This window comes from Sylvia atricapilla, chromosome 10, assembly GCF_009819655.1.
Source record: "Sylvia atricapilla isolate bSylAtr1 chromosome 10, bSylAtr1.pri, whole genome shotgun sequence".
Lineage (NCBI taxonomy): Eukaryota > Metazoa > Chordata > Aves > Passeriformes > Sylviidae > Sylvia > Sylvia atricapilla.
Genome location: NC_089149.1, coordinates 15,024,177 through 15,052,007, shown reverse-complemented (window position 1 = coordinate 15,052,007; position 27,831 = coordinate 15,024,177). Strand labels below are relative to the sequence as shown.

At 44.4% G+C, this 27,831-nt stretch overlaps 1 protein-coding gene across 1 annotated transcript; it reads right to left on the bottom strand.

Moving 5' to 3' along the window:
• Nucleotides 1-10,148: 10,148 nt before the first annotated feature.
• On the bottom strand, nucleotides 10,149-13,145 carry AMER3 (APC membrane recruitment protein 3). Its single transcript, XM_066326481.1, has one exon. The coding sequence runs from the start codon at nucleotides 13,143-13,145 to the stop codon at nucleotides 10,149-10,151; it is 2,997 nt and encodes a 998-aa protein (XP_066182578.1).
• Between the last annotated feature and the right edge of the window lie 14,686 nt (nucleotides 13,146-27,831).

Genomic DNA, 27,831 nt, shown 5'->3' with positions numbered 1-27,831 from the left:
CTGTCCAGGTGTTCCCAGCCCAGTGAAAAGCCCAGACCATGGAGAGCTGTCAGCATGTGAAGAAATCTCTGAAATCCAAAACCAGATGTTTTGTTGGCTGAGGAGGACTTGTACACTGTGTGTCCTGGGCACATGCAGGACAGAGGTATGTGACCTTGAGAAGTCTAACCAAAGAAGTGCCTGCAGCCAAATTGAGCTGCTTAGATTGTTTCACTGGTACTTCTCCCAGCTGCTGGTGCTTCATAAAAAATCTTCATTGCCTTTTTAAAGACTACACAGGTTGCAACCTTCCTTTAACTTCCTGCCTTAGTCAGCCCAGCTACAGTAACTGCAGCTCAGCACAGGTCTGGCCACCAGCTCCATTTCCAAATTCTGTGGAATTTCCATTTCAAACCAGTCTGTGGCCTCCTGGTTTGCCAAAAGGGCCAGCTGGTGTACAGCAGGCATCCTGCCCAAGCCCAGGGGGGCTGGCTTGCAGGGACTGTGTCCTCCCTCTGCTGACTGCCCACTGCTGGCTTGCCTGGTGCTCAGCGCAGGTGAAGAGAAACCCAGCTGTGCTGTTCTGGTTCTCTCCTGCCCTAAATTCCCCAGCCTGTTCTGGGGGGCATCAGATTCTTTTAGAAAAGTTATACTGCTTTTTAAAAGTAGCTACTTTAACCCTGCAATTCTACAGGAGACTGGTTGTACCTTGCAAGAATTTATCTCCAAAGCTTGAAGGGAATAAAATGGGTAAATGTAATGATTTATTAGCCACTGTTGACATTCAGCATAAAGGTTTTGTGTTTCCTAGATGAAAAGTTGTAATTATGGTCTATGTGCAGCCAGGTGATTTATGTACATTCGTTTGAGCTGCCTCACTTTCCATTCCTTTTGATAGACTGTAAGGTAGAACATTAGATAAAGGCATGGGGAAACTGGGGTGTGGGTTGTTTTTAGGGTTGTGGGGTTAGTTTGGTTTTTTGGGGAGCTGTTTGGTGTTTGGCCTGTGTGGGCAGCTCGGAAGTTCAATTGTGGGTCTGCAGAGAATCCAAAACACATCTGAGGTCACTTTGCTGCTCAGGTTTAAGGCAATAATAGTATCCAATAACAGTTAATGCAGTTAGAGATTTTTTCATTTTCTCTTTATCAAATCAAGGGAGACAGCACACCTCGTGACACAGGTCACATTTCTGTGCAGGGGACAACGCCACCCTGCTGACTGGCAAACAGGACACAGTGCAGCTCACATGAGCGTGTACATGATGGCAATAAGCAAAATTGATTTCTGGCAAAACCCCACAGGTATTGAGAGCAGTATCCTATCACTTTCAATCAATAAGAATTGCTAATTGTGTTTACTGGTTGTTAGGCTAAAAATGAGGTACAGGATTTGGCCTTACAAAAACACAGCTTCCCTGTAGCACAGTTAAGGCACAGAGAGGAGCAGCAGGATGGGAGTGGTGCTGTGGCAGACAGTGGTGATTGATTTGGGGTAGAACCAAGCTAGAAAGAAGAATCTTTCATTGGAAGGGGATTAGAAAGGGGTTAATCTTTCTTTTCTGACCAGGAAATCCAGAATTTTTGGAGGTACACTACAGAGCAGCAGTTTGCAGTTCGTGGTTCTGAGGTTGATACTGGTCTATAAAATGTTAAACCATGGCTGATTAAATAATTGAGGAAACAGAGAGAAAAAAAATTCTCTAGAAAACAAACAAAAAGTAGGAAAATGGGCATAAAGTCTAAACAATCAATATTTAGACTTGATTTTATTTAATTTCAGTTAAATTAAAGTTGCCTGGGCTCTGGACTTCTTCTCAAAGCCTGCTTTGTATTTGGATTATTTTTCATATTTAATACTTTAATGGCCCTTTAATTGAGTAAGCCTGCACTATGCTGCAAGAGACACTGGTGTTACTTTAGAAACAGTAAGCTGCCCTAGCATTTTATGTTTGGTGGGTAAAAGGCTATTTTATTGAACCACGTGGGTTGAGGGCATTACAGTTTCTAAAGAGACTGGTGGGTACAAAACATTTCTCTTTAATAATATGAAATGTGAAGTTCAGAGGTCAAGGGAGCAATAGAGAGAAATCTTCCTTTTAAGTGTCTCTTCATATATTTATATCTATAAAATCTCATTAAACCTTCACATTTCTATCATTCACATTATATGACCCTCAACAACACATGGCATTTTTAAAATAGCCTCATCCATTCTTAATTTATGTTTCAAGGATTTCATTTAATCATACATTTTAGCTCTCATCACCTTTAATAAACACCAATGGGAAAACTAACACACCTTTTTTTTCCTAACAGAAAAATTATTAATTAGTTTTGGTGTGCAATTTTAATGTAAAACAGCTTTTGAATTGTGGAGAAAAAAAAAGCTGAGGGCATTTTTAAATTTGTAAGTATTACTCAAAATTTTACAGATTATACTTGAAGAGCACTTTTGAGAGCTGAGATGATTCAAGTGCTATCTTGTTATTGATTGAAGCTTTTAGAAATCTAGCCAAAAAAAAACCGCCTTGCATTGCGACCCTGCTGCTTCCTGGCATCCTTCTGCTATCTCAGGAGCAAACTACTTCCAAAGGCATCATCACTGTTACAGTCCCACCTAACCAACCTTACCCTGATCAGATGGACTCACTGTAAAAACACACGGTTGTTATTTGGGAAGCAGCAAACCTGGGGCTTTTGCAGGATGTATTTTTTGGGTGGTTAGACCACCATCTTAATTATAAATGGGTTTCAGGGAGTTGGTTGCTATAGCAACAGTCTACTTAGTGCCTTTTTCACAGTGAAACCCTACTTGTCTGTATGTTCAAGGGAAGACAGAATGGCTAAGGAGGGAAATGGAGCTTTTCTTTCTCCAAGAGCCATAAATTGCAGCATCCCCGGTTTAAATACAAACATGGAAGAGCTGCTCCTTTTCCTCAGTGGTTTTTTCTGCTGTTGAGGAGCCTCATTTGATGTTTGTGTAAAATACAACCTTATTTCAGAAATGCAGCTGCACTAGGGTTAATGAAGGCCAACACCCAATCAGATTTTCCCTAAAAGTACAGAAAACAGAACGCACAATCTCTTTGAAAAGCTGGAGCTGTGAAAATTTCTGATGTAGTCTTTTGCCTCACGTCTCCTGCTGTAAATCAGGGTCCCTCTCCATCCTACTGAAGTCAGATAGAATTTCTCTTGCCATTGATTTCTCTGCTTGTGTATCACAGACCCAAAGCCACCTTGACTTGACCTTTTTCCTCTCTGTTGGCTGTGAGGTGCAGAAACATAACAAAGGGGTTGGGGAGTGTCAAAATTCCTTAATCCTGCTTGGCCATAGTTGTGATCCTCCCACATCCTTCAGTGACTGTCTGTGCAGTGTGAGCAAAGCCCAGAACCCAAGGTCTGGGGAGTTCAGTTTCTTGGCTGGCATTTGCCTGAAGAGGGGTTTGTTTCCAGGCTCTTGAGGGTGAGGAGGATTGTCTGGTTGGGGTAATGAGCTGCCTGGAAGTGTCAGCTTCACAGGCATATGGGAAAGGGAAAAGGGTTTTGAAGGAGGTTCAGTCTCCCCAAGGAAGCAGAAGGAATAAAAAGCATGTGATAGGGAAGAGTTGAGCCTGTCTGGAGCAAGTTAAATGGAAAGTTGTCATGAAAGGAAAAAATCAATTTGGAAAATATTGCAGTTGGAGAAGATCAGTGAAGGGAAGATGGAGAAAAAACCCTTCTTTGCTCTCTATAAGACAAAGAGGATGTTCCAATAATCTTTCCTGCATCTTGACCTGCAGACTGGCACTTTCCCCTTGGATAATATAATCACCCCAAAGTGGAGGATAGCTGATTGTGGGAAGAGAGAAATCACTGGCTGTAGTCTCTTGGCATCATTTGTGCAGTTATCATCCCCGGCTGACACTATTATCAAGTGCCACAAGATCTTCTAAGCTTTCCCTGAGCAAGCCTGCCTCATGCATGTTGAGAGAAGCTCAGAAAGCTGCCTCACTCCACTGGAAACCCCCAACACACAGCACTTCTTTGTGTGTCTTTTCCTCTCCTGAGCTCTACTGGTGTCCAAGAACTGTGAATATCTTTCTCAAATTCAGACATAAAAGAGATGCAGTCCCCATGATTTGAGTGACAGACAAAACTTGCCACACCAGTTGTACACAGTCCAATCTTTCTGGAAGAACTGACCAGTAGGAGAGTTTGCTTAAAACAGGACAGTGTTCCTTCCATACGACCTAATGGGGATCTGTGTTCATTTTGGGCATTTCAGTAAGACAGTGCAGGCTCCAGTGCTCTGCTGCTCCTGACAATGGTCTTTTATACCTTTCACTGGATGATCAAGTTTTTTGCTCTTAATCTAGACAGATCTAAAATTATTTGTTTAGGTTTGGGGGTTTGGGTTTTCTTGTTGTTGTTTTTGGGTTAGGTTTGGTTTTTTGTTTGTTTGGTGGGAGGTTTTTTTTAGAGAAATGCAGAAAATCTATTGATGCTGGGGAATTCTGTGCTTTCCATCTCTCTGAATTCTGTCTTCATTTACAGAGACCCCAGACTTACATACTGAGTCATGATCTCTGCCCTGAATCACAAAAGTCTGCGATCTCCCCAGTGTTGCTAGACCACAAAAGCGACAATGCCTTTTTTTTTTTTAGGAACAAATAGATGTCAGAAAAGGACAAAATTCGATAAGTATAGCACAAATACACAAGATTTTCAGGGGTGCCTTAAAAACATTAAATTATGAAAGGTTCATAACAGAAATTAAAAGGCTTTGAAGTTCCTATGGTTAAGGGTGTTTGGAAAAGGGAGCATTAAACCCAGACACCCAGGAGGAGCCAAGGTCTAGCTCAGAAGAGTGCTGGTTTCCAGAAGATAGGAGACTGATCATTTCAGGTTTCTAAACTCTTAATTTGTCCTGTTTCTGACACTCCTTTTCCAAACACCTCCTGCAGCCATTGGCAGAGGTAGAATGCAGAGTTTTCTGGAGGCCTCTGTTTCTGCCCCTCTGCATTTTCTGATGGGGAAAATAGAATGAAATATTTTACACTTGAGATCCAAAAATCTGAGGTTACCAGGCTCTTCATTTTTACCTGCTGGCTTGTGAGTATAAATGCCATCAGACTCTTACAGCCCGTTCTCAAGGTGAGGATCTCCTTTGCATTCAGTTTCTCCATGACTGTATTCCAGAGGGGGCCAGATTCTCTCCTGTGTGAAAGAAGCAGCCTGCTCTGGATACAAGGCTCTCACTTTCCCTTTCTTCCCACTCTTATACCTTCCTGACCTGAAGTGAAGCAGGTTTTCCTCAGAATGGTAACAACTTATTCATTTAAACAAAAAGGGCCCAATTCCATAATTCTATAGTCAAACTTCTATGGTCCAAATCTGACTTGTATTTTTGCGCTGCAGTGTCAGGCAAGACACCAAGCCTCCGAATGAGCAGTCAGTGTGTTTGCATTCTGCCTTGCCTTCTCCCCATTTCACATACAGAGGCACTGGGTGTTTCATATGTCCTGTCCCTCATTTTCCCTACATTGCTAACCCCTTGGAAATCTTGAATTCAAGGCTGAAGGAGACTGGGAGTCAACTTCTGCTCTCAGGGTTAAATCTGGGAATCATTGCCCTAGCTTCAAATTTATGCTGGTGCAGTGAAGATGAGAATTTAGCTTTCTGTACTGTTGTCAACAGGGGGAAAATAGAGTCCCTATAAGGCTGTATCCATGGAAACCATCCTGCTGCAGTAGCGGGTAAAGCAGCAAATCAATTCCTTCAGTTTTAAAATGAAACACATTATAGTGCATCTGGCATTTAAAAGATTATACGTGCTGATAACTGTGTGGAAAAACCCTCCTCTAGCAAGTACACTGGCAAGAACATTTCTTCCTCCTGATAGAATTCTGATTTTGGGTAGGATGAGCATTGATGACAAAGTACCATGAAGACAGTGCAGTGAGACAGAGCCAAGTCCAGAAGCAACAACATTTAATGAGGGAGAAAATCGTTTAATTTAGCATTTAGCCCAAGTATGTGGGCACATGGTGACTAACATTCTGTTAGGATTAGCAGAGGCAGTGACCTGTCACCTCTGTGTCCCTGCTCTTTGCTTCCGTGGTACCACGTGTGACAAACAGAACGTTGGTACCTTGTGATGCATTTCTCTGAACAGGAGTGTGTGTGTGTGTGTGTGTGTGTGTGTGTGGCTGGTGGGCTGTCAGATGAGATTTCAGTACCCACTGCAGCGTGGTCTGGGTAACTGACTTTACCCAGGTGTGTATTTCAGAGCCAGAGGCATTTCCAGTGCAGAAAATGTGCTGGCTGTCTCTGTGCTGTATTCTTGTTACATCTCATCATGTGCAGCTTGAGAGACCATCCCTTCACTATGCCATGGAGGCAGCATGGAAAGAGGAGGATTTCTCACACCAGACTTCAAAAGCTACCAGATGTTTTTCCCTGCTGTGTGCACAGAGGTTCTGCCTTTATTTTTTCACCTGTTAAGGTATCTCTCTGACCACATTAAGAAATAATAATTCACTTGAGCAGAGAACTGCCTATATGCAGAGACTTCATTCTGCTTTTCTTTTTTATCAAATACAGATATTACAGTCTGCTTTCTCTATGTCTATCAGATAGAGAAATTGTCTGTCTGGGAGAAATACAACCTTGTTTAAGAGAGGGGGAGTGAAGTTGAAGCAGCAGGGAATAAAAAGCACTAGAGGAATTGCCCAGACCATGAGTAGCCCTTCAGTTGATGAGGATCAGATACACGTTCCTCTGTCACTTTGCAGTGCCTGGGCTGTATTTTATCTGCTTCTGAATCTCAATTCCTTGATAACAGCAATCACATATGCAATGCTGTCTTCTTCTATCTCCAGCTGCCCCATCTATTATAGCAATCCCTGTTTGATTGACAGTTATGTATTTTTTCCTGACCTGAGGGCAGGCTTATTGCAGTGCACTCCTTTCAGAGCTATCACTGAAACACATCCAAAATCTTCAACTGGTGCATAATGTGGCAGTTCAGCATTTGAATGGAATGAGCACATATTGTTGGGGGCACAAGAGGTTTTGTTGCTCTACCACATCTACCAGTTAATGGAAGATGCAGTTCAAACCCCATTAAGTGGTAGAAATGGCTCAGTGGTCTGAAATGCTGCCGTTTGCAGAGAGTGTTTTGTTCTACATGTGTCTAATTGCTATGACATCCAGTGCTGTCTGTTTGGGCACTTCCAGAGGTTTTAAGAGTCAGGAAAAGATGTCCAAATGCACTGCTTGAGGACTGTGCTTCCTTTCTGAAGATGGTGTTTCCTGATGAAAAACGTATGGTTGAAAATCACAAACTTCTGCAGCTTGTTTTCTGTGGTGCATGAACGTACAGCTCTAGGAATCCTCTCAGTATTCAGGGGCTGGGCTGTGTTCACTGCCTAAGTCCTAACCTTTAGATACTGAAGAATGAAAATTGTACTGCTCATTGCATTTTTTTTATCTGTAATTCCCACTTTTTACATAAGCCTTCCATATCCCCATGTGAGGGTGCCTGGGGTTCCTGAGGGCTTCAGATAAAAGGCATTTGCAGATTTCTCTCTAAAAGGCCAGGGAAGGGAGAAATGGAAGAGGAGCTGTGACTGGCATTTCTTGTGCTCAGGGTAGCAAAGCCTGCACACCTTTTGGAGCAGAGAGGATGGGCTCCTTTGTCACTGTGGCTCCTGGGATGTGTTGAGATGGGCTGACAAAACCTGGAGATTTTAATGGCTTTTGATAAGGGCTTTTCCTCCGCCCTGCAACAAGTGGCAAGAAAGGTGACCTTCTTCCCACCTCCTTCAGGTCAGACCTGGCAGTCCATGGCAGGATCAGGGGCTGAATTTGTTCTGAGGGACAAAGCAGGAGCCACCTCTGGATGTGTGGCTTGTCTCACAGCTCCCAGGGGTGGCATTTTAGAGCGTTCTTTGTGCCTGAGCTCAGGCAGTTTGCACAGTCATGTCCAGCGTGGGAGTGTTTCTCAGTGCTGTCTGTCTCCATGGATTCGGAGGTGACACCGTGTTTGTACACTGCCTCTCTGGCACTACCACCCCCATGACTGAGCAAAGCTCCTGAGTCACCTTCACAAAGATGTGAAATTTCCGGCAAACCTGGAGCCCATCTGTTTATGTGGGCAGGGAAACTCAGTCACACTCCAGTGTTTGTACCTGCCCCCACAGCCAGTTCTTTTAAATGACATTTTAACTATTGTCTAAATTCTTTTTCTGTAAAAAAATGTAACAAACAACAACCTTGCTGTTAAATGATTCTTTAAAATGAGCCCAATCCTCAAAGTCACTTTATGAATATGTCAATCCCATCTATATTCAAAAATTTCATTCATTTTACAGTTCAAGAAACCTTTATCAAAAATCAGCAGTCCTCTCTTGGGAAAAAGCTTGAATTGTCTTTTCTCTGGGACTCAGGTGAAAGTATGACCTGGTCCCATTCCTGCCGTGGCAGGTATTATCAGTGCTGGCACGTGGTGGCACGCAGCAGCTGTCACTTGACACAATGCAAAGAATGTGCCCCAAGTCCAGTAATGTCTACTTGTGTCATGTCTTGTTCAGTGTAAAATACAGCCTGTTACCACTCCTGACAGTCACACAGCTCCCTTCTCCCTTTCTAGCATTCCACTCCTCAAAATCAGAATCCCCTTGCATTCCTAGCCTCCAAAGGCAGAGATATTCCTAGCAGTACCCTGTGGATTAATATTCAGAGCAAAATAAAAATATCAGGCCAACGCATGCATTGATCTGTTCTTCTCACCCAAGAAGCTGTGCCTAGTCCTGGTTCCATACATAAACTAGCTGTAAGCACAAACCTTGCCTCATCTCTACTCAGTTTATCATTCCAGAAATAGCTAAAAGAGTAGTTCTAAGGACTCTGGTGTGTCCTTGGATGGCAAGTTCTGCTCAAAATTCCGGTGACACGAGAAGGTGAGCTGCAGAACCACCACAAATGCAAAACTGTTTACAACAAAAATGGGAAAAAAACCCAAGATGACTTCTTTCAGTTGAGAAAGACCTCATTTACTGATGGACAGATTATAACTAAACAATGTGTTTGTTAAGGGTGTGGAAGACTGACAGCCTCTGGCCCTTAACTTCATGCAGACCCTGAAAAATATCCCCCTCTGAAATGGGAGACTTGTTAGAGGGCAAGGTCATTTTCACAATGACGTAAATAGAAAAGCAGGTGGCTGAATCTGCCCAGATTTGAAAACGTAAGGGTGTTCTTGCCTCATGCAGAGAGGAACACTGTCCTTTTTTGTTTGTGCTGCTTGGGAAGCCTTTGGAGATGACCAGAAAGCAGTCACACTGCTGTGAGCAGCAAGAGCCACAGAAATGTCGTGTTCCCTGTATCCTTCTGTTCAATAGTGAGCTCCTTAATTCTCTGTCCTGGCCCTTGCTGCAGCCTCCTCTTTGTCTTCCACCACCTCCAAGGGGCCTTCTCAGAGGCCAAGGCTGGGCAGAGTCCAGCCAATCTGTCAGATTTGGCAGGGAACATGACAGAGAATTTACCAAGTGACTTCTACAACAAATTCCTCTCAGCAGCTGGAGGCCAGAGGATTTCTCAGCTGGCACAGAGTTAGAACTCTGTACAGATAGTGCCCACTCTGGCCTAAAGCCTCGTGTGACAGCCCGACACCAGCATCAGCACCGTGTGCTCCATCAGTTTCTGGTTTGCAGCAAAGGTGCCCTGTGTCATGGGGCAGATTCTGGCTCTCCTATGTGAGTGTGGCTGAAGGATTTTCAAACACTTGAGGTGCAGCACAGACCTGCAATCCCTCTCTTGAGAAGCCTGGCTTGCCCCTTGCATGTGGAGAATGGCTCAGCTTCAGTTCTTGCTCTGCCCCAGCACAGTTTGGCCAGAGACCAGCTGCACCTTCAGAAGGAACATTTCATTTCTTAGGAAGGAGCACCATCCTTTTGGTGCATTTAGGAGCAGCAGCTCCTAAGTGGCCTTTTCCTTGAGAGCACAGTGAATGTGTGCACCTGCAGGACACTGTGATCCCACACTGCAGCCCCCTGCATATATGACACACCCTGCACCCCTCAGCCCCCACTGCTGGAAAGTGTCCCTCTGGGAAAAGGGAACAGATGGAATTGTTCCACGTTTCATTTCACCCTCCCCCTAAGCACTCACCTTCTCCGGCAGGTGTGTCACTGGTGGCTCCTGGCTGTCACTGCTGTATCCCGTGCCTCCAGGAGAGGGGACAGAACAGTCCCTGCAGCCAGGCCATGGCAGGGGCTCTCTGCACAGCTCCAGGGCCCTGGGCTGCACTGCCTGTCCTCCTCGGGCTGCAGAGGGTCAGACAGACAGACAGCAGTGCCCTGTGAGCCCTGGGGGAAGGTACCAGCCACCTCTGGGCACACAGAGCTAAAGAGAGGTAAAAATGTGGGTCTGCTAAGAGATGTCTCAGGGCCAGAGTCACTCGGACTGAGACCAAAGTCCTTTAAATAGGAGAGTGCTTGGTTATTCAGCTGGGCGTATTCAAAATTTATCTTGCTTTGAGTAACCTCATCTAGGATTTTTGCTGTACTTTTCTGATCTTCAGAGGAAATTCGCTCCCCGTTTTGCTTCAAATGATACAGACTGCTGGATTGGAAACTTGTCTCATAGTTGCATTGGTTTGTGCTAGGAATACTGGGATATTCTGGAATTTGAGCAATGCTGCTGCATTCATTTTGCAACAACAACTTATTTTTGTACTGAGACATCTTATGAATGATAGTGCTCATTTCATTCCCAAAGTATTTGTCTTCCAGGGGCTTGTTTTCATAGCTGATCTTTAATGATGCCACCTGTGTTACACAGTGCTCTAGGAGCTGCACTATGTTAGTGCTGCTCTCTGTTGGTGTGGGGCTCAGGTAGCTCTGGAAGTGATTGAGGGTTAGAGGCTGTGGTGCTTTGTCACAGGAAATAGAGAGAGAGTGATACATTGGTTTATTCCTGTCTTCTCTCTCAAGGGGATCTCGGAGTGAGGTCACAGCAGTCTTGTAGGAGTAACACGATTCTACTTCGTGATTATCATCTAACAAAGGATTTTCAGAGCTCTGGGAGCCACTCTCTCTGTTCAGCTTTTCCGGCAGGGGGTTTTTATCTCTGGATGTCTCGCATCCCAGAGAAATTGCCACCTTCTCATTCTCAGGTGAAGATGTCTGCAGACTGTCCCTGTTTGTCTGTGGTTGTGGTGCATAACTTGATAATCTGGTGGTCTCCATAGCCCCAGGCACTGTAGATAAGTCCCTGTGGTGATTCCCCTCTCTTCCTTGGAAATCCAGATGGGATGTGCCCAGGCAGGAGGCCAGGCTGTGGTCCCTTCCAGCAATGTTCACCAAAGGGGCCTGTTTGCTCTCCTCCAAAGGCACACTTACATTAAATGTGTTAGATTCACCCTTGCCTGCTGTCTCCTGCTGAGCTTCTGTGCTCCCTTTCTGCTCTGGGCTGTGGCTGGGCAGGATCAATGAATCACTGGACTTTTCTGGCTGTGATTGAGGACTCTGAAGAGAGTCAGGGGAGGAGATGAGTCCCGAGTGTTTCCGTAGCCAGTTTATTATCCCCATGGTCAGTGAAAGCTCAGTATCACAGAGCTTTAGCAAACATTCTTTGCCTTTCCATGTGCTGTGGAAGAAACCCTGGCTAATGATGTCTAGAGTTGGCTGGGCAGCCATGTTCTCCTCAGCTCCAACGTGAAAGCTGTAAATGGACAAGGGGATTTCAATGGCTTGCTCTGAAACACTTTCAGAGGCACACAAGTCATCGTCAAGGATAGGGCTTACTTTGACTTCATTTGGGTCATAGAAGAGCTCATAAAGGGCATCTCCACTGTAGCTGTCTCTTGGAAATCTACCTGGGACACCAGGGGTCTGAGCTTCCTTCAGCTCATCATCTTGTCCAGGAGAGAAGGAATCATAGTAACCTTCATCACTTGTGGAGGTGGATTCCTGGTTTTCGCTTTTCGGCGTTTCTGTTTCTGTGGAGCTGTCTTTGGAATTGTCACCTTCTTTATCAGGTGACACTCGGGTGTCTGTGACTGGTACAGCAGCCTGACTTCTGTCCCTTTCTGTGTCAGAACCAGGTATCTTCAGTAACTTCTTTTCAAACAGAGCACTCTGATGCAGCCTCACCGACTTGTTGATGTTGTCCCAAAACTTGGCAAACTCCACAGTCTCATTCTGGCCGGGAGAGGCCAGCTGCTCCACCCCGCCCTGGAAGGAGCCCATGGCAGGGCTCTCTTTGTGCTTGCCTCGCCTCTGCAGAAGCTCTTTGCTGTTCTCCAGCTCCAGGTGAGCAGAGCTCTCATCAGCAAAGATTTCCCCACAGCCAGTGAGGGAGTCAAAGCTCTTCAGGGAGGCGACATCCTCACACAGGGCGTTGCAGTAGTCGTAGGAGGAGTCAGACTGCAGTTCATTGTCCGAGCAGTCCTGCGACAAGCAATCGGCCGCACAAGTTTCTCCAGTTTTGAAGAGATACTTTGCAAGACGTCCAGACAACTCACTCTTGCAGCCTGGAGAGGCCAGATTCTTGTCCTTCTCCACCAGAAAGGAGAGGCTCTCTGGTTTATTTTTTCTTATATGAAATATATCTCTGAGCCCTTTCTTAGATCTCTTGAGGGAAATCCTCTTCCTGGGAATGGTTTTTGCGACAGCTGGTACGAAAGGCATCTGCGGCACAAAGTTCCTGTAATCAATCATCTGGCTGCTGCATGCAGATGGGCTGGGGCTGACCACACACTCCTTCTTACTGCTGGAGCTGGACATCCCTGAAAAGCTGATGCTGTTGACAAGCCGGCCCTTGCCCTTTCCAAAAAACCCCTCCTCGCAAGCCCTGCTGCTGGAGCTGCAGGACTCTGTTTTGTCAGCCTCAGCAACACATTCATGCGTTTTACTCTTCCTTACAAGCTTATAGGTGGAGCCAGATGATTTCTCCAGGTTGGGACCACCAGGTGCATTCCTTGCTGCTCTGGTAGAAAATCTGTAGTTCTTGTGTGTGGCCAAACACGCCAGCTGGACTTGGGCCACGCTTTGGTTTCCCTCCAGAGCTGTCTTTTTGTCTTTGCCCAGCTCATCTTTGTTGGTAGTAGCTGGATGCACTGGTGGCACTTTCTCATGTTGCACACTGGATTTTATGAAGGTCTTTCCTCTCTTGAGCTCCATACTGCTTCCTCACAGCTGTTTCTGTAAAAAAAAACCAGCAGAACACAACTATTGTGAGGTTGGTGGGTAGCACTTGTAAATTTTGAAAGCAACTGGAGAACAAAGGAAGGGACAATAAGCATTATAAAACAGAGCTTCCCTGCCATCAGACATTTCCATCCTTGAGCCATGGTACCACATGACAAACAGACTGAGGGAAACTGAAGGTGTGTTGGCCGGAAGATTAAACAAGGAGAAAATAGTGCACAAATGGGTTGGGAGTTGAGGCTCAGAGAACATTCTGTCTGTTAGAAATAAACAGATTTGCGTTGAGGATTGTGACTTCAGGATGGCTTTTAACAAAGTAAAGGTCCTGTTCGGAAGGTAGAAGAGGCATTAATGAAAAGCAATGCCTGAGAAGCTTCAGCATGCAGATGTGTGCAGCAGAGAGGCAGCAGTTCATAGACCTGTACCCACAAGAAGACAAAAATCTCAAGCTGGGAAATGTCCTGAGAAAATGAATCAAACTTTTGATACATGACACTCATTTTATATTAAAATAATCCTTATCTGTGAGTAGAAAATCCATAAACCTTGGTACTACCCTGGAAGCATGCAGAAACCGAATTGCTGATTTTGCTTCTGCCTGAGCATAATGTATCATTTTCTACACTGCTACTTTTATTGTCAAAAATCAAACATTGAAAATCATTGTTAGTCATGACAAAAGTGCCATCTCTGATTTACAAAGACCAGTGTAGCACACAGAGGCATTGCCACATTGAATTTGCACTCTGCATCGATTAGCTATTTCTAAAAATACTCCAGTACCTGTATCAATGCCAGTTTCAGAATCTGCCTATATAGTTTACTATTAAACCTGTTTTATGTTTTCATCAATCTTATTAGTCATTAATTATTTTAGCCACGTCACTTCCAGATTTCTGGCAGTTCTTTTGTAGAAAGATCTGATCCTTTCCTATCATGCATCAGCTTGAATATTGAGTAAGTCAATGGAGTTCCAGGAAGGTAGGTCAAGGATGAAGCAAGCACTACCTAAAAGCTGTTGGAGCAACCAGATTTTTCCCTGGTGGGAAACTACACACTAACTCTGAGTCCACTTCTTGAAAGAACGTGTTTGGATCTCTCCTGAATGAAACCTCATTTAATGATTTATCTTGTTTTGAATTGGTTAGACAATCGGAGACACTCAACAGGAGATTGTAAATTCAGCACCAAGCCTGGGCTTTGTACTCCTACAATAGAACTTAAAGCAGTCTCCCATCTATTTTGAACTCTAACAGTGGTGTGTAGCCTCCAGAAGCTTTCCAGTTGCCAGGCCTTGCTGGAACAGCCTGGAACTGTGTATTTGGGAGCACTTCTCCAGCAGGCAGGTCAGTGACGGCCCCTTCCTTACAGAAGCTGCAAACTCACAGGTGATGAGCAATATTTACAAATTAATGTAAGTCAGTGACAAAAGGGACAGAACACAAGGGCAAAGTGGGAATATTTGACATGTGGTGAGAACATGGTGGGTGGCGATAGATGGGCGTCTATCGGTGTGATTGAGATGTTGGCACGTTCACTTGCACTTGGCACTACATGTGAGTGTGACAGAACCTTCTTAATGAAAGGCAGTAAACATTTCACTACCCTGTCAGGTATCTGGAGTGCGCTGATGCTGTGGGAAACTTGTTTTGCATATTTAGAAATAGGTCACTGGGACACGATTACACTCCTCTTCTGAAAAGCAACCTGTGATCGACAAGCAATTCAGCCTGCACAACTCCAGCAGGGTTGTGAAAACAATCACAAACAGCTGATGCCAGACCAGTTATTAATATCCCAGAAATAAAGTGTTTGACACCTTTTGCTAGTGCAGAAATAGGTACTGTGTCCCTGTGTCCCTGCTGCTGCCGAGGAGCTCCTCAGAGGTCTGTGACACTGGCAAGTCAAAGGAACATTACAACAATGTTCTCCAGGACTCTCTGAAGTCCTGCAGCTGTTTTTCTGCCCATTCTGAGTATTAAGTAAAGGTCACTTTTGTAGGATGTTGCATACTTGGGAACTTTCCTTCAGATGCATTAAAAAGGCTTTTAGGGATGGATTTTTTTTATCGTCAAGTATGAAATATATTAAAGCTAAGAATTCAGGATGACATTAGATAATCTTTGGAATAAAGCAATATTTGATCTGAATTGTGTCTTATTGATAAGAAACACAATGGATGACCAGTTTGATAACTGGGTCAAGAAACTTCAAGGCTTGTTTTTCTATCATTTTTTAATTGATTAAATGAATAGTTTTATCTTGAAGCCCAAAACGGTCCAAGTAACATTTTTACTGAGAATATCTGTAGTATAATAATGTAACATACACTGATTGTAGCTGATGCTGCCTTTTCAGTTTCTTCTGATGAGCAAAAAAGTGTTAGATGTTGTTTCAGTTTTGTGGGGATTTTGTGGTTTGGTTTGTTGGGTTTTTTTTCATATCTGCTATATATATATAATCACCAACTTTGCATTCTAATTATTTAATGTTACTATTTATTCCCATATATTCTAATTCTAATTCTCCCTCAGGATTCATGCCAGACTTATTATCTAGTTCATTGTGTCATCCTGCTTATTCTAAGACTGTCATATCTTTGTAAAACTTCCCCATCAGAAATGTTATTTAAAAGGAGCAAAATAAAGGGAGGATCTCCTCAGTCAACACTTTGAGGGCTCCTCAGGACACACTACCACAGTCTGCAGATTTTTTAAAAACCCATCTAGGTGGCTGGTTTGTTGCTTCCCATACTCTGAGTTCCTCTTCATACTCACGTGATGTAAACTATCAATGAACATTTTTTTCAAAAACAGACCAGAAATATTTATGTGATGATTCTGTCTTTCTAGATCTGTTAATATTTTAGCCCTTTTCATTGTAATGGATTATACCATTACACTTTTTTTTTGTTCTCTGCAGGGACACAAGTCCTATCTCTGACCCCAGAAGATGTACCAGTGAAGTTAGAAACAGATTAAAGTGCTGTATGGGAAAGTTACCCTCCAGTGGTTATGTAAAGCTAAATCAAAATTCTATGAAAAATTATTACAAGCATTTAAAACATAGAACATTTTTTCTGGAATTTCTTGACCCGTGCACCCAGCTACACTAATGCCTGTTTGTTCCTTTTCAATTATTCTTCTCTTGGACTTGCAGGATATCACTTCTTCCACAGTGATAGAAGATCTATGAGGGCCTGATTTCCATCTTTGCAAAGGAAATACAATTTGGACTTAAAACTCACTGTAAGGAACAGAAACCTGTGGAAACTAGTAGTCAGTGTACTGAGAGTCTCAATATTTTCTTCAGTAACAACAAAATGTTTTTTTACTATCTGCAAAATTGCTTATGGAATGTGTTTAAATAGAGGACATCCTCCAATCTGACACTGGGCTGCAGTTTATTGTCTTTTACAATAGGATTTGTTGAGCCTTCCCATCCACAGTAAACAGTACTTTTTATCTGGCTGGGTCACACCAGGTGCTCACTTTTAGGATTCACAGGTGCCTAAGCAGGCAATCAGATCTGGATTTGAGGCTGATACTGTAATGGAAACAAGGTTTTCTCTTAAATTTGGATAATATTGCTCATAAAATGCAGAGATAGTTCATGCTCAAACATACACCATCTGTGGAGGGCGTGTCACAGCCTTTTCATAAAACCAGGAGGTTTTACTGCGTCTGTGATTCATCTAAAAGTAAATTAAAGTTTTAGAATGGAAAGATGAACACATTCCCGTGGGCTGAGGAGACTTGATTTTAGGACAATCAAAGCAATTGCTTCTGGATCTGGGTTATGAGGACCTGAGCAAGACTGAGTTAGGTAACTGTTCTGGTTAATAAGAGCCATATTCAGATGGCCTAAATCCTCCCCAAGCCCAGGCCAACAGACAAGGGCCAAAGAGGGTGCAATGGAGCCCAGCATTCATTAGGAAAACGGGTGGAGACAGGATTCAAACTGTCCAGATATTGCTTCTGTCAAAGACATTTGCCTCTGCCCATGGGCTCAGCATTTTCTGCCATCTGTGAGTTTCCCCTGAGATGGAATATGAGAGAGCCTTGCTTTGGGTTTCTGGCTGGGTCAAAGTTGTTGTGCATTGCTTGCTCAGAACACAGCAGAAAGGTTTGTTCAGGTTATCTTCAAAGAAAAAGTCAAACATCAGTCCTCTTGCATGGAATTCCAGGAAAGCCATCCTCCTGGGAAAGTGCAGGTATCTCTTTCAGCGAGGTTGCATGGATAGAAATGATATTATTACAAGGAAGAAATTTAGATAAAGTCTCCAGCTTCAGCAAGTTTGGCTCAAAAATAATTTTGCTTAAGTAGGAAAAAAAAAAAACAAACTTGAGGTTCATTTATTTCAAAGTCTTATCAGCTACCCAGCTTGGACCTCTCTTACTTGCTAATTTGATGTGTAATTTATATATAATCATCTCTCTTGGAGATAGAAATAGGTAAAAATCAGAATATTGGTTTTAAAGGGGAGATTGGAGTGTTCTTTCTTTACATTTATATCACTCTTACAACTGGCAGGTTGTGGAGATGGTGGCTGGATGTCTCTTGCTAAGCAGAGTTCTGCAGGTCACTTGGCACCTGAATTTCACCTGCCTACAAGCATTTTTTTTTAATTATTAAATAAAAAAGTTGATAAACACTGAATAGTGTTTTAGGCTTTTTAATTAAAAAAAAATAAGGAAAAACCTCTCTTTGTACTGCTTTTATGTTTTCAGATCCAAGTTTGGAGTGAGTCCAAAATCCCTTTTCCACAAGTGGCTTCATATCAATCAGACTTAAGATGCTGAGTTACCAGAGGTACCTTTGAAAATGTAACCTGCTTTTCCATCAGAAATTGTAGCATAATTAAATTTTCTGAAAGCATCTCTCTGGTTTGGGTATATGGACATGCATTAAGCTTCAAATCCATGCATTTTTAAATGAAAAGTTTTAAAAAATATTTCTTGATAAATCGTGTGATGGGAAAGGGGGAAAGAGCAGAGCACTCCGAGAGGCTGTCCTGATTCCTAACCTCGGGAGGACTTTTACTGGCCACCACTTGGAAGTCCTAAAATGCAAAAACAAGCAAAGAATGAGGTGGTGAAAGCCACAGCTACTTTTAAAGTCGGTGAACAACACTAATTTTTAATCTTTGGTATCTAATCAATGAGCAGTGCATAAGGAACAGCTGGTGCTCCCAGTAAAGGGGGGTGGGGGCGAAGGGGAGATTTTTGGAATAAGACTGTTTATTTTCAGGCAAAAATATTAACTCTCTATCTGAGAAGATGAAAGTTAATACTGGAAATGCTTACTAATAATCATGAACATCGTTCTGTTAATTTGATTTTTAATCGCAAAGCAGAACACTGCTTCCTTGCCCAGAGGGTAGTGATATTCTCACCGCAGTTATTGTAACACTGTTTGTAGCAAGCAAATAAACATAACAGTTCCTCTGGTAAAGACCAAAGAGGATTTTAAAGCAGGGCTCATCTTCTCCCTTAAACTGATTACCCAGCTACTATCTCATCTCCATTAGAAAGCAGAAAAGAACAGGGTGGGAAGGATGGAGGATCTAATCAGGGACAGGCGTGATTCAGGAAACAGCAGAATGTTTATTTTTACAGGCGCCTGTGTGACACACAAACCTGCATTGAGATCATGCCTCTCCTTAGGAGTACTCCTCTCCTCATCCTTAGTGGCTGTATCTTATCATTCCCCTTAATCATTTGTCTGGCTCAGGTAATCCAGGATGCTGAATTATTTGTATACAGATTTAGGTCAGGCAATGGCTTTCTCACGAAGAACCAGCAAAAAGCACATTTTGGTGTGTTTTTAATTCAACCCTCATTCCACTGAGCACACCAAGTAAAATCTTACACTCCCCAGCAGAATACTAGAAAGATGTGTAGTTAAATGCTTAATCTTATTAGCAATGTGCTATAGGGAAGTCTGAACCTTCCTTTAAGCCCTGACAACTGTCTTATGGCGCTCAGGATTTTTCGTAGTAAAATTAACCACATTTCTACTCCCAGCACACTGTTCTGCTGCTTGCTGATGGGAGGGACCCCTGGGGGCACAGCAGCAACCAGTGCTTCCCCCAGCCCCATGTGGAACACCCACAGCATCCCCCAGCCCCATGTGGAACATCTACAGCATCCCCCAGCCCCATGTGGGGCACCCACAGCATCCTCCAGCCCCATGTGGAACACCCACAGCATCCCCCAGCCCCATGTGGGGCACCCACAGCATCCTCAGCCCCATGTGGGGCACCCACAGCATCCCCCAGCCCCATATAGAACACCCACAGCATCCCCCAGCCCCATGTGGGGCACCCACAGCATCCCCAGCCCCATGTGGGGCACCCACAGCATCCCCCAGCCACGCGTGAGGTGTGTGGCAGGGCAGAAGGAGGCTGAGCCCATGACAAAAGGAGGCTCCTTCTCTGACAAAACCTCAGCACCCCTCACTCAGTTTTCTTCTACACCTGAGGCTGAACGACAGCGTAAGTGGCTTGAAATGTTCCAATTACATCATGTGAAAGGGCAGCTGTAACTCCTGCGCAGGGAGCTCTCCAACCAGCACTGTATTGCTAAGAGGAGGCAGCAGAGCAGAAATTTCCACTGCATACCTGAGAAGGAAACAGGGCTTTTTATTTTCCTTGCCCTGACCAGGAGCCTGTTGGTACCAGCCAGCAAAGTGTTATCGCTGACAGCTTTGGCTGTCCTCAGTAATTCATTGCTTTAAAAGGAGATAGGATGTGCATTTTTATAAATACAGGCACAGACTTGCCAGATGTATGGAAAAAGAAGTAAAAAGCAATGCTTCAAAACCGAGCAGTCATCCCAAAATAATACTCACTCAGAGTTGCCGTGTCAGAGCAAAAGAAAAGCCATTGCACCAGAGCAAAGGAGGCAGATCACAAAAATCCTACTCACCATGTTTTATCACTGAGCAGAAATCCTCTGTCTCCTAGCCTTGCTCCTGAAGCTGGTCTTTATCCAGAGGCTCCTGTGATGCTTTTCAGATTCTGAGGGGCTGGACCACTGCTGCTCTCCAGCGTTACTCTCCACCCCCTGTCTTTTCCTCCTCCTTCTTCCTCCATCCCCACCCCCTCATTCCTCCGGCGTGTAGCTTTTTCGTACCTTACAGAGATTCTAAGCTTCCACATGGAGCTGGATATAGGAAAGATGCTTATTTCAGCCATCTGCTTGATGCCATGGAAATGCCTCCTCTGCTTTAGGAATAAAAGAGAGGAGGTAAGCTCGGGAGTTTCTGAGCCAGGATTTTGGTCTCTCGCTAAATGACTGCTTATTAAATAGGGAGGAAGGCATCCAAATTAATTTCATTTCAATGTGTTGTTTTGTTTCAGACTAGGATTCAGGAAAAGTGATCTGAATGTGTTTTGGTTAGTGTGGAGCCTCACTGGCAGTGCATGCAGGCTACTGGACTGTGCCACCCTTTGAGCTTGAGTAAAAGCCGAAGTTAGAAGGGATTTTGCATGGAAGCAAAGTGGCGTGAGGGGGAAGAGGGATTATTTCAGCTGCCCAAGGCTGGAGTGCCTGGTGTCACCCTCATTCTGCCTTCATCAAACATCATTTACCAAATTCTCCTTTCAGTCTAACTTCTGCCTCAGTGTGCAGCAAAGGCAACATCCGACGTTACAACATCATTCTTTGTTATATGGACGAGTTTATTACCATCACAAACACCAGGGCTCTAATTTCACCGGAGTGTAAAGCTGCCCAGTAAATCCTTTCCCCAGCCCTCTCCCCCTGAAGGGCTCCCTATCTGATTGTCCCACTGATTCCTACCTAAGCCCTTGACATCAGCTTCTCAAGCCTCCTGCTTGTGGAAACACCTCTGCTGGGGGCATGAAAGGAGCCTCTTAAAAGTCAGAGTGAAGCAGTGGCTTAATCCACTTCAGCAGCTCTCCTGAGAGTTCGGAGCTGCACTCAGGACAGGGCAGCAATTGTCACAGACTGGTGTATCTGCAGGGAAACACTGCAGGCCACTTCTCAGCTGTCTGAGGCAGCAAACAGGCAGCTCCCAGATGGCTCAGACAGACAACTCCAATCCAGGGAGGCGTTTAGAAAAATTCCAGCCCTGCATGGACTGAAAATGAGCATTCTCTCCCAACTGGAGCAGGTGCATCGGTCAGAGAGCTAATCTCTTGTGTCCCCAAATCACAGCAGAGAGGGAACAACAGCCTTAACCTGCTACCTGATCTCATCTTCCCTTTCATCGTGTGCTTTTGCTGAATCTTGGAGACAGGAGGAAAGGAGCTTGAACTTTCGTGCTGTCTAAGCTTCTAAAGCTGGAAAATCAGCCTGTTAACTTGAAAGCCTGCAGAACAGAGTGCTCCTGCTCTGAGTGTCAGGCAGTAAGCCATTCAGGTGTCCCTGATGGTGCAGACTAGAAAATTACACCTTGGGGGAAAAGCCTGGGTTAAATCCAACTGCAATGTGTAGAAAGCCTTTGTGTGACTTCACCAAGAGACTGGTGGGAGGAAAGAACAGGCTGTGCATGAATCCTCGTAGTCCTGGCAAGTAGATGAAGAACACTCATGAGAAGAAATATATTAATTAGAAATGGATTTGATGGGGTTTATTCTGCATGAGATATTCATTTTAATATAGGAGGAAGCCTTTCTTTATGAGGGGTATACAAAGCCCCCAAATTTTCAGGTAGTGCCTCATTGCTCTGCAGTGATGTCAATTTTGAGAGCCTCCCCTTTGTTTTGGAAAGAGGAGACACATAAAATGTTGAAGTCCTTTGCTCCAAATAACACCGAGGCCTGTTAGAAATGCTGACAGACACGAGGATCCATCAGAGGTCACAGCTGTCACCTCTGCCCAGGTGGCCAAGAAGGCCAAAGGCATCCTGGCTTTTTTCAGCAGCAGTATGGGCAGCAGGACCAGGGCAGTGACCATCCCCTGTGCTGGGCACTGCTGAGGCCACATCAGGCACTTGGTTTGGGCCCCTCACTTCAAGGAAAATGGTGAGAGGCTGGAGTGTGTCCAGAGAGGGGAGTGGAGCTGGGGAAGGGGCTGCAGCACAAGTCCTGTGAGGAGCAGCTGAAGGAGCTGGGGGGGTTTAAGCTGGAGAAAAGGGGGTTCAGGGGGATCTTCTCACTCTCTACAACTCCCTGAGAGGATGCTGCAGCCAGGTGGGGGCCCTGCTCCCAGGTGAAAAGGGATGGGACAGGACAGGAGGAAATGGCCTTGCACTGTGCAGGGAAGGGTTCAGATTAGATATTAGGAAAAATTTCTTCACCGAAAGGGTTGTCAAGCATTGGAGCAGGCTGTCCAGGGCAGTGGTAGGGACCCCATCCCTGGAAGTGTTCACAAAGCATGCAGATGTGGCACTTGGGGATACAGTTTACCCATGAGCATCGTGGTGGTGCTGGGTTATCTCTTGGTGTTACAGGCCTCTTCCAGCCTTAATGATTCTGAGATTCTGGTGCTGGTTCCTGCCTGGTGTTGGTATTGTCTGAGCAAAACTAGGAGCTAAGATTTTTCATTTGAATGTTATTCATACATACAACTTCTGAGCTGAGCTTCTGGACTCTGAAGTGTGGGCATTAAAGGTGAAGACATCAGAAAAGATACACCCAAATATACCATGGGAAGAAGGAGGTAGGCAACAGAGAGCACTTAAAATGAATTTAAAGCCTACTTCATACTCAAACTGAGCTCAATAAAACAAAGATTAGGAGAAAATAATCTAGACCAACATTGTTTCAGGTAGTTTCCATACATGCAGTCTCCAGAAGAGGCTGTTGCTGCTCCTCAGGCACTGGGGAAGCTCTCATGGAGTGTCCCTGTTTCTAACAAATGGCAGCTTTGTCCCTTTGCTGGAGAAGTTAGAGGGGATCATTCCAGACTTGGATGAGATACCCAAAATTGTTCTTGGAGATTCGTGTAAAGCATCTTCTGTGATGAGAGAGCTGCAGGTTTTAGGTTGTTTACTTTGGACAGAAATTTCCAGCTTTAGAGCCTTTTATTTCCCTTCCTCATGGGAAGCACCTGAAATCCATCAGCCATCCATGGGCACAGCTGGCCACAGCTGTCCCTGGCCACAACCTGCATGGACCTAAATCAGTGTCACTGCACACACTGGTAAATGTTGAATAGCAGCTGATCCATGGTAGCTACAGTAGGGCTTTTTTATACTTCATAAATAGTCCTCAACTTGCAGTTCCCTCCATTATCCTTTTCTGCTATCACTTCATTTCAGGCTATTTCACCACGGCTGTTGATCAGCTTGGCTTAAAATGTTGGCCATTGGAGAACCTAATCATCCTCTCTGATTAATTCTGATTAATTCAATCTGTCCCAAATTGTTCAGGGCATCAGTGGGCAGAAAAGGGAAGGGAAATCAAAAACCTGTAAATGAGGGGCACGTGGAACAGCTCCCAGCTGTTCAGCAGATGCACACAGCCCTTGGCCTGGTGAGTAGGAAGAGGGATCTTGAGGGAAGAAGGGCTAAGGAATGCACAGCCCCTGCTGAGGGAAAAGTAGGATGGCAGGGATCCTCGGGGAAAGGAGGAGGAGAATCCTCACGAGGGGCAGTATGGAAACACAGGGAGGGAGTTTTAGAAGAGGCAAGCCCAGCCTGCCTCCCAGAACATGGAAGCCTGAGTCTCCTCATGGTGGGTAGGGAATATTTGTATCCAGTGATTAAAGACAACTATTAGTATAAGCAACTCACAAAAAGCAATCTATACCATTTTTATATTTTCTGCTGTGGAAGAACATAACAGATTTTTTAACCCTGAAACTAAAGTGTTTGCTGAACTATCTCTATTTGTTTCCAAGGAATTGCTTACAGAATGAATTTGATCCAGGCTATTTCCTGCCAGTGAACTAATGAAGAGTCTAACATCCCCAATCCAGTTTCTGCTAACATCAGGTTAAACTTAATTATTCATGGATTCTTATCAGTATTTCTTGAGTTTGCATGTTGAAGAGAATTGGTAATGGGATATGGAGCTTTTTCTGTCCCAGATTGCTAGCAGGAGGCTGCCCTAGGTTGACGGGAGCAATCCTTGCTACTTATCTGTTTCCCGGGGCTTTCATTAAGTTAATTGCCACTCTCTTCTCAGTGGCTTGGTGAGCTAGTGTGTGCTGCAAATTTTAGAATCATGAATTGCTGTTAATAACGCCAGTACTTAGCAAAGGAAATGCAAAGATTTTTGTCCACAGATTTCCGCAAGGGTGCTCAGCCCCAGCATCTCCTGCTTGCCTTCCCTGGGAGACACTGACATTGCCTCCTCTGCAGCCCAGGGGATGATGAGGGGCGGCAGGGAGGGTCACAAGAGCAAATTATGGCATTGGAAAGCTTGGCTGTGCTGCCTCCCAGCACCAGTAATGATGCCATCAGGGGCAGGAAGGAGCCCCCAGTGCCTCCAGAATGGGACTGATCACATTATTGCTGTCCTGGGGACTGACTGTAAACTGCTTGTTGCCCCAAAGAATTTAAAGGGCTTTTAAGGAAATAAAGAAAGAAAGAATCCATGACATTTCTCCAGCTGCTTGTGTTGGAGTCATGACTGCCCTTAAACTTTCTGCTTTAAACAAAAAAAACTCTTGAGTAATAAGTATTTGTCTATAAAATCAATGTGGAAGAATTATCTGCATTCTATATGTTACGAAGAACTACATCAAAAGAATTGTTTCACCAAATCATGAAAAACTCCAAGGCTCTAGAGACCAGAGGCAACACCTGGGAGGGACAAGAAACCTCATGGACCTGAGTTCAGAAATGTTGAAACGTAATGCATGTTTTCAGAAGCTTTTTCCTTCCAGATGTGCCTGTGTGTCATAGACATCTGTCCAGATGGGACAAGAATACCTCCAGTTTACTGACCTGCATTAACAGGCACTGCTGTCTGAAAGGCAAAATAGGTACTCAGCTTCAGCATGAGGATGGCAAAATGTACAGTGCCACAACCATCCCAGGGCAACTTAGAAGCAAAATTTTCTCAGCTCTGCTGAGGAAGATGGTGTCGTGATGCCTTGAGGGAAAGTTATAGAAAGCATTTTATTCCTGTTTTGTGTGACTTGGTTTCCATACTTAATTTTATATTGCTCCCTGCTTGAATACATCAAATACTCTTAAGGCTTTGTTAAAGACTCAGTCAGGAAGCTGAAAAAAGAGATATAGGTGTAAGTAGCCAGATACACAGCCTCAAATAATAAATACAGTCCATCAGTGAGGCAGCAAATCTTCCAGTGGCTCTCATTGGACAGACTTTCAAACAGTAAAGTCGGGATCAAAGGAGGCCTAAAAGCAAATCAGCTTAAATAAGAGAAGGGAGTAGTCAGATAAAGTTAGTGAGGGTGAATGCAGTAACACAGCAGGCTCAGGTCTAAAGGCAGGGACACTCGGAGCTGTGAGCAGGACAGCCTGCTGCCCCCTTTCACTGCTTTTATTTCACATCCCAGTGAAATAAATAATCATGTGTTGCACAGAAGCTGGCTTGGTCACACTGCAGAGGATGTACCTGTCACAGGGTCTGACAAAGGAGTCCTCATGGCTGCCGTGGAGGCCAGGAACCAAATCACAAGTCCTGTTCTGAGGGAAGAAGCCATCGTGGCTGAGTGCAGTTGGTTGGTCCTCGAGGGAAAGGATCACTACAGCCAGTTGGTGAACTGTGAGAAGCAGCCCTATGCTGTGTGTAAAATCCCACTGCTCTGCCAGGCAGTATTTAAATACAGGCAAACAAAAGAACATTTGGAAGATGGATGAGAGGTGAAGCCTTTGAAATTGCCATCAGTGCAGTTGGTAACAATGTGGTTAGCAATGCTTCTGCTTGATTTACTCAGCGGAACATACATTTTGAAATAAATCTGTGTGTTTGATTTATGTCGTCAGCAGCAATGTCACAGCCAGATTTCATTTTGAAGTGGCAAGCTGTAAATCTTAGAAGAGAATAAAACACACAGCTTTAAAATGCAGTTTGCTAGATAGATAATTTTGGCAGTGGTGGTTGCTCTTGTTCTCCTGCCTTCCACATCCTGGGTGGTGATGGCCAACTCCAGAAGCTTCCTGCCTGCTGCTGCCTGAGCTGCCATCACGGCTGGAAGGTGAAACCTCTGACTGTGTTCCTCAAAATCATCAAATGTTGTTCATGGCAGAGTATGGCAAAACAAGCAAGGCTCTTATGCTAGTGAAATATGGCCATTCATATATTTTTGCACTAGCAGTAAAACTGAAAGGACTCAGCATCTGATGAAACGCTCCATTAATGGATCGTGAGTATTGACAATGCCAAGGTCATCATTTGGTTTGCAGTTACACTAATGACCAACAGGTTTTAAAATATGATATTTTGTGTGTCTTGTAGCTGGCAGGCTCTTTAGAGAGGGATGATTTGCTGAGTATTACTCTTTGGGTTTATCCCTTCACGGGTTTGGCTGCTGCCATCGCTCTGCAGCAAAAAAATCTCTCACGACAATTTGATTTTCCATTGAGGGTTAATTAATGTTTCTGAGCCAGCTGATAGGCTGAGGCAGGACTCAAGCATATTAATTGTTGGATGTTTCTCTAACAAGTGTGCAGAAGCCATTTCTGAGGCAGCAGAGGGCTGGGCTTTGGGAACAGTTGTTGGGAGGACACGGCCAGGAGCTGAGCCTGGGGCTGTGTTAGTGTGGGATGGATTGGTCTTCGTTGCTGTGTGTTGAGGGGGGGTAAGCCTGTGAAACAGGACACTTGGATTTGGGGAAAGAGATTCAGAAATTATTCTTGAGCTTTAATAGAGATGTCATAGAAGCACAGAATGGTTGGGGTTGGAAAGCACCATAAAGATCATCTGATTCCAACCTCCCTGCCATGGTCAGGATATCTTTCACTAGACCAGATTGCTCAAAGCCCCATCCAACCTGCTCTTGGAGAGGACCATTTCTTACCCTAAAATGCACTTCCAGAACCTGCACCTTTGAAAAAGAGTAGTTTATTCCTAATACCTCTGTTTCTGTGTACCTGGTTTGAAACACCTTATAGAGAGTCTAACTTTGCTTGAAAATCACACTTTAAGGTGCCTCAAAACCCTTGATATGTTGGGATTTTGCTGGGGGGGAAAAAAAGGCAGCAGGTGACTGATGAGTTTGCAGAGTTTGAGTGGGAGGTGTATGACTGAAGTGGGGAGTGCTGATGGCTGCACAGTTATAGCTGTGAAGTCACTGGAGCTTGGCAGCGTCCCAAAGAGCCTGGTTCTTTCAGAGCTGACAGAGTGGTATCCCAAAGTGGACAGAAGCCAGCCACAAAATGAGTGAACTTCTTCCTCAGCTCATGAAATGAGCTGCCCAGTCAAGAATGAAGTCTGTGTTCCCACATAGGGACGTGTGCTGTCACAGACATGGCATGAGGATGACAGACCCTGATTTCCTCCTTTGTTGCTTTGGTGGGAAGCTCTGTACAAGAAAAGTTGCTGCATTACTCCATGGGGAGGGGTCTGCAAATCAGTCAGAGGAGCTCCAGATGGGGCTGGAGGAGGCTTTCCCTGCATTTGGCTCTATTACAGATGTCTTCCCTAATACTACATGGATCAACCCCAGGTTAGCCTGCTCCAGATTGGGAAGCAATGCCCCAGTAATTAGAAATTACCGAAAATAACAAGGTGCTGCAATTCCTGAGGAGTGGAAGAAGCCAGGTAATATGCAGA

Coding starts and splice junctions, on each gene's coding strand:
- AMER3 (XM_066326481.1), bottom strand. CDS start 13,145: ATGGAGCTCAAGAGAGGAAAGACCTTCATAAAATCCAGTGTGCAACAT.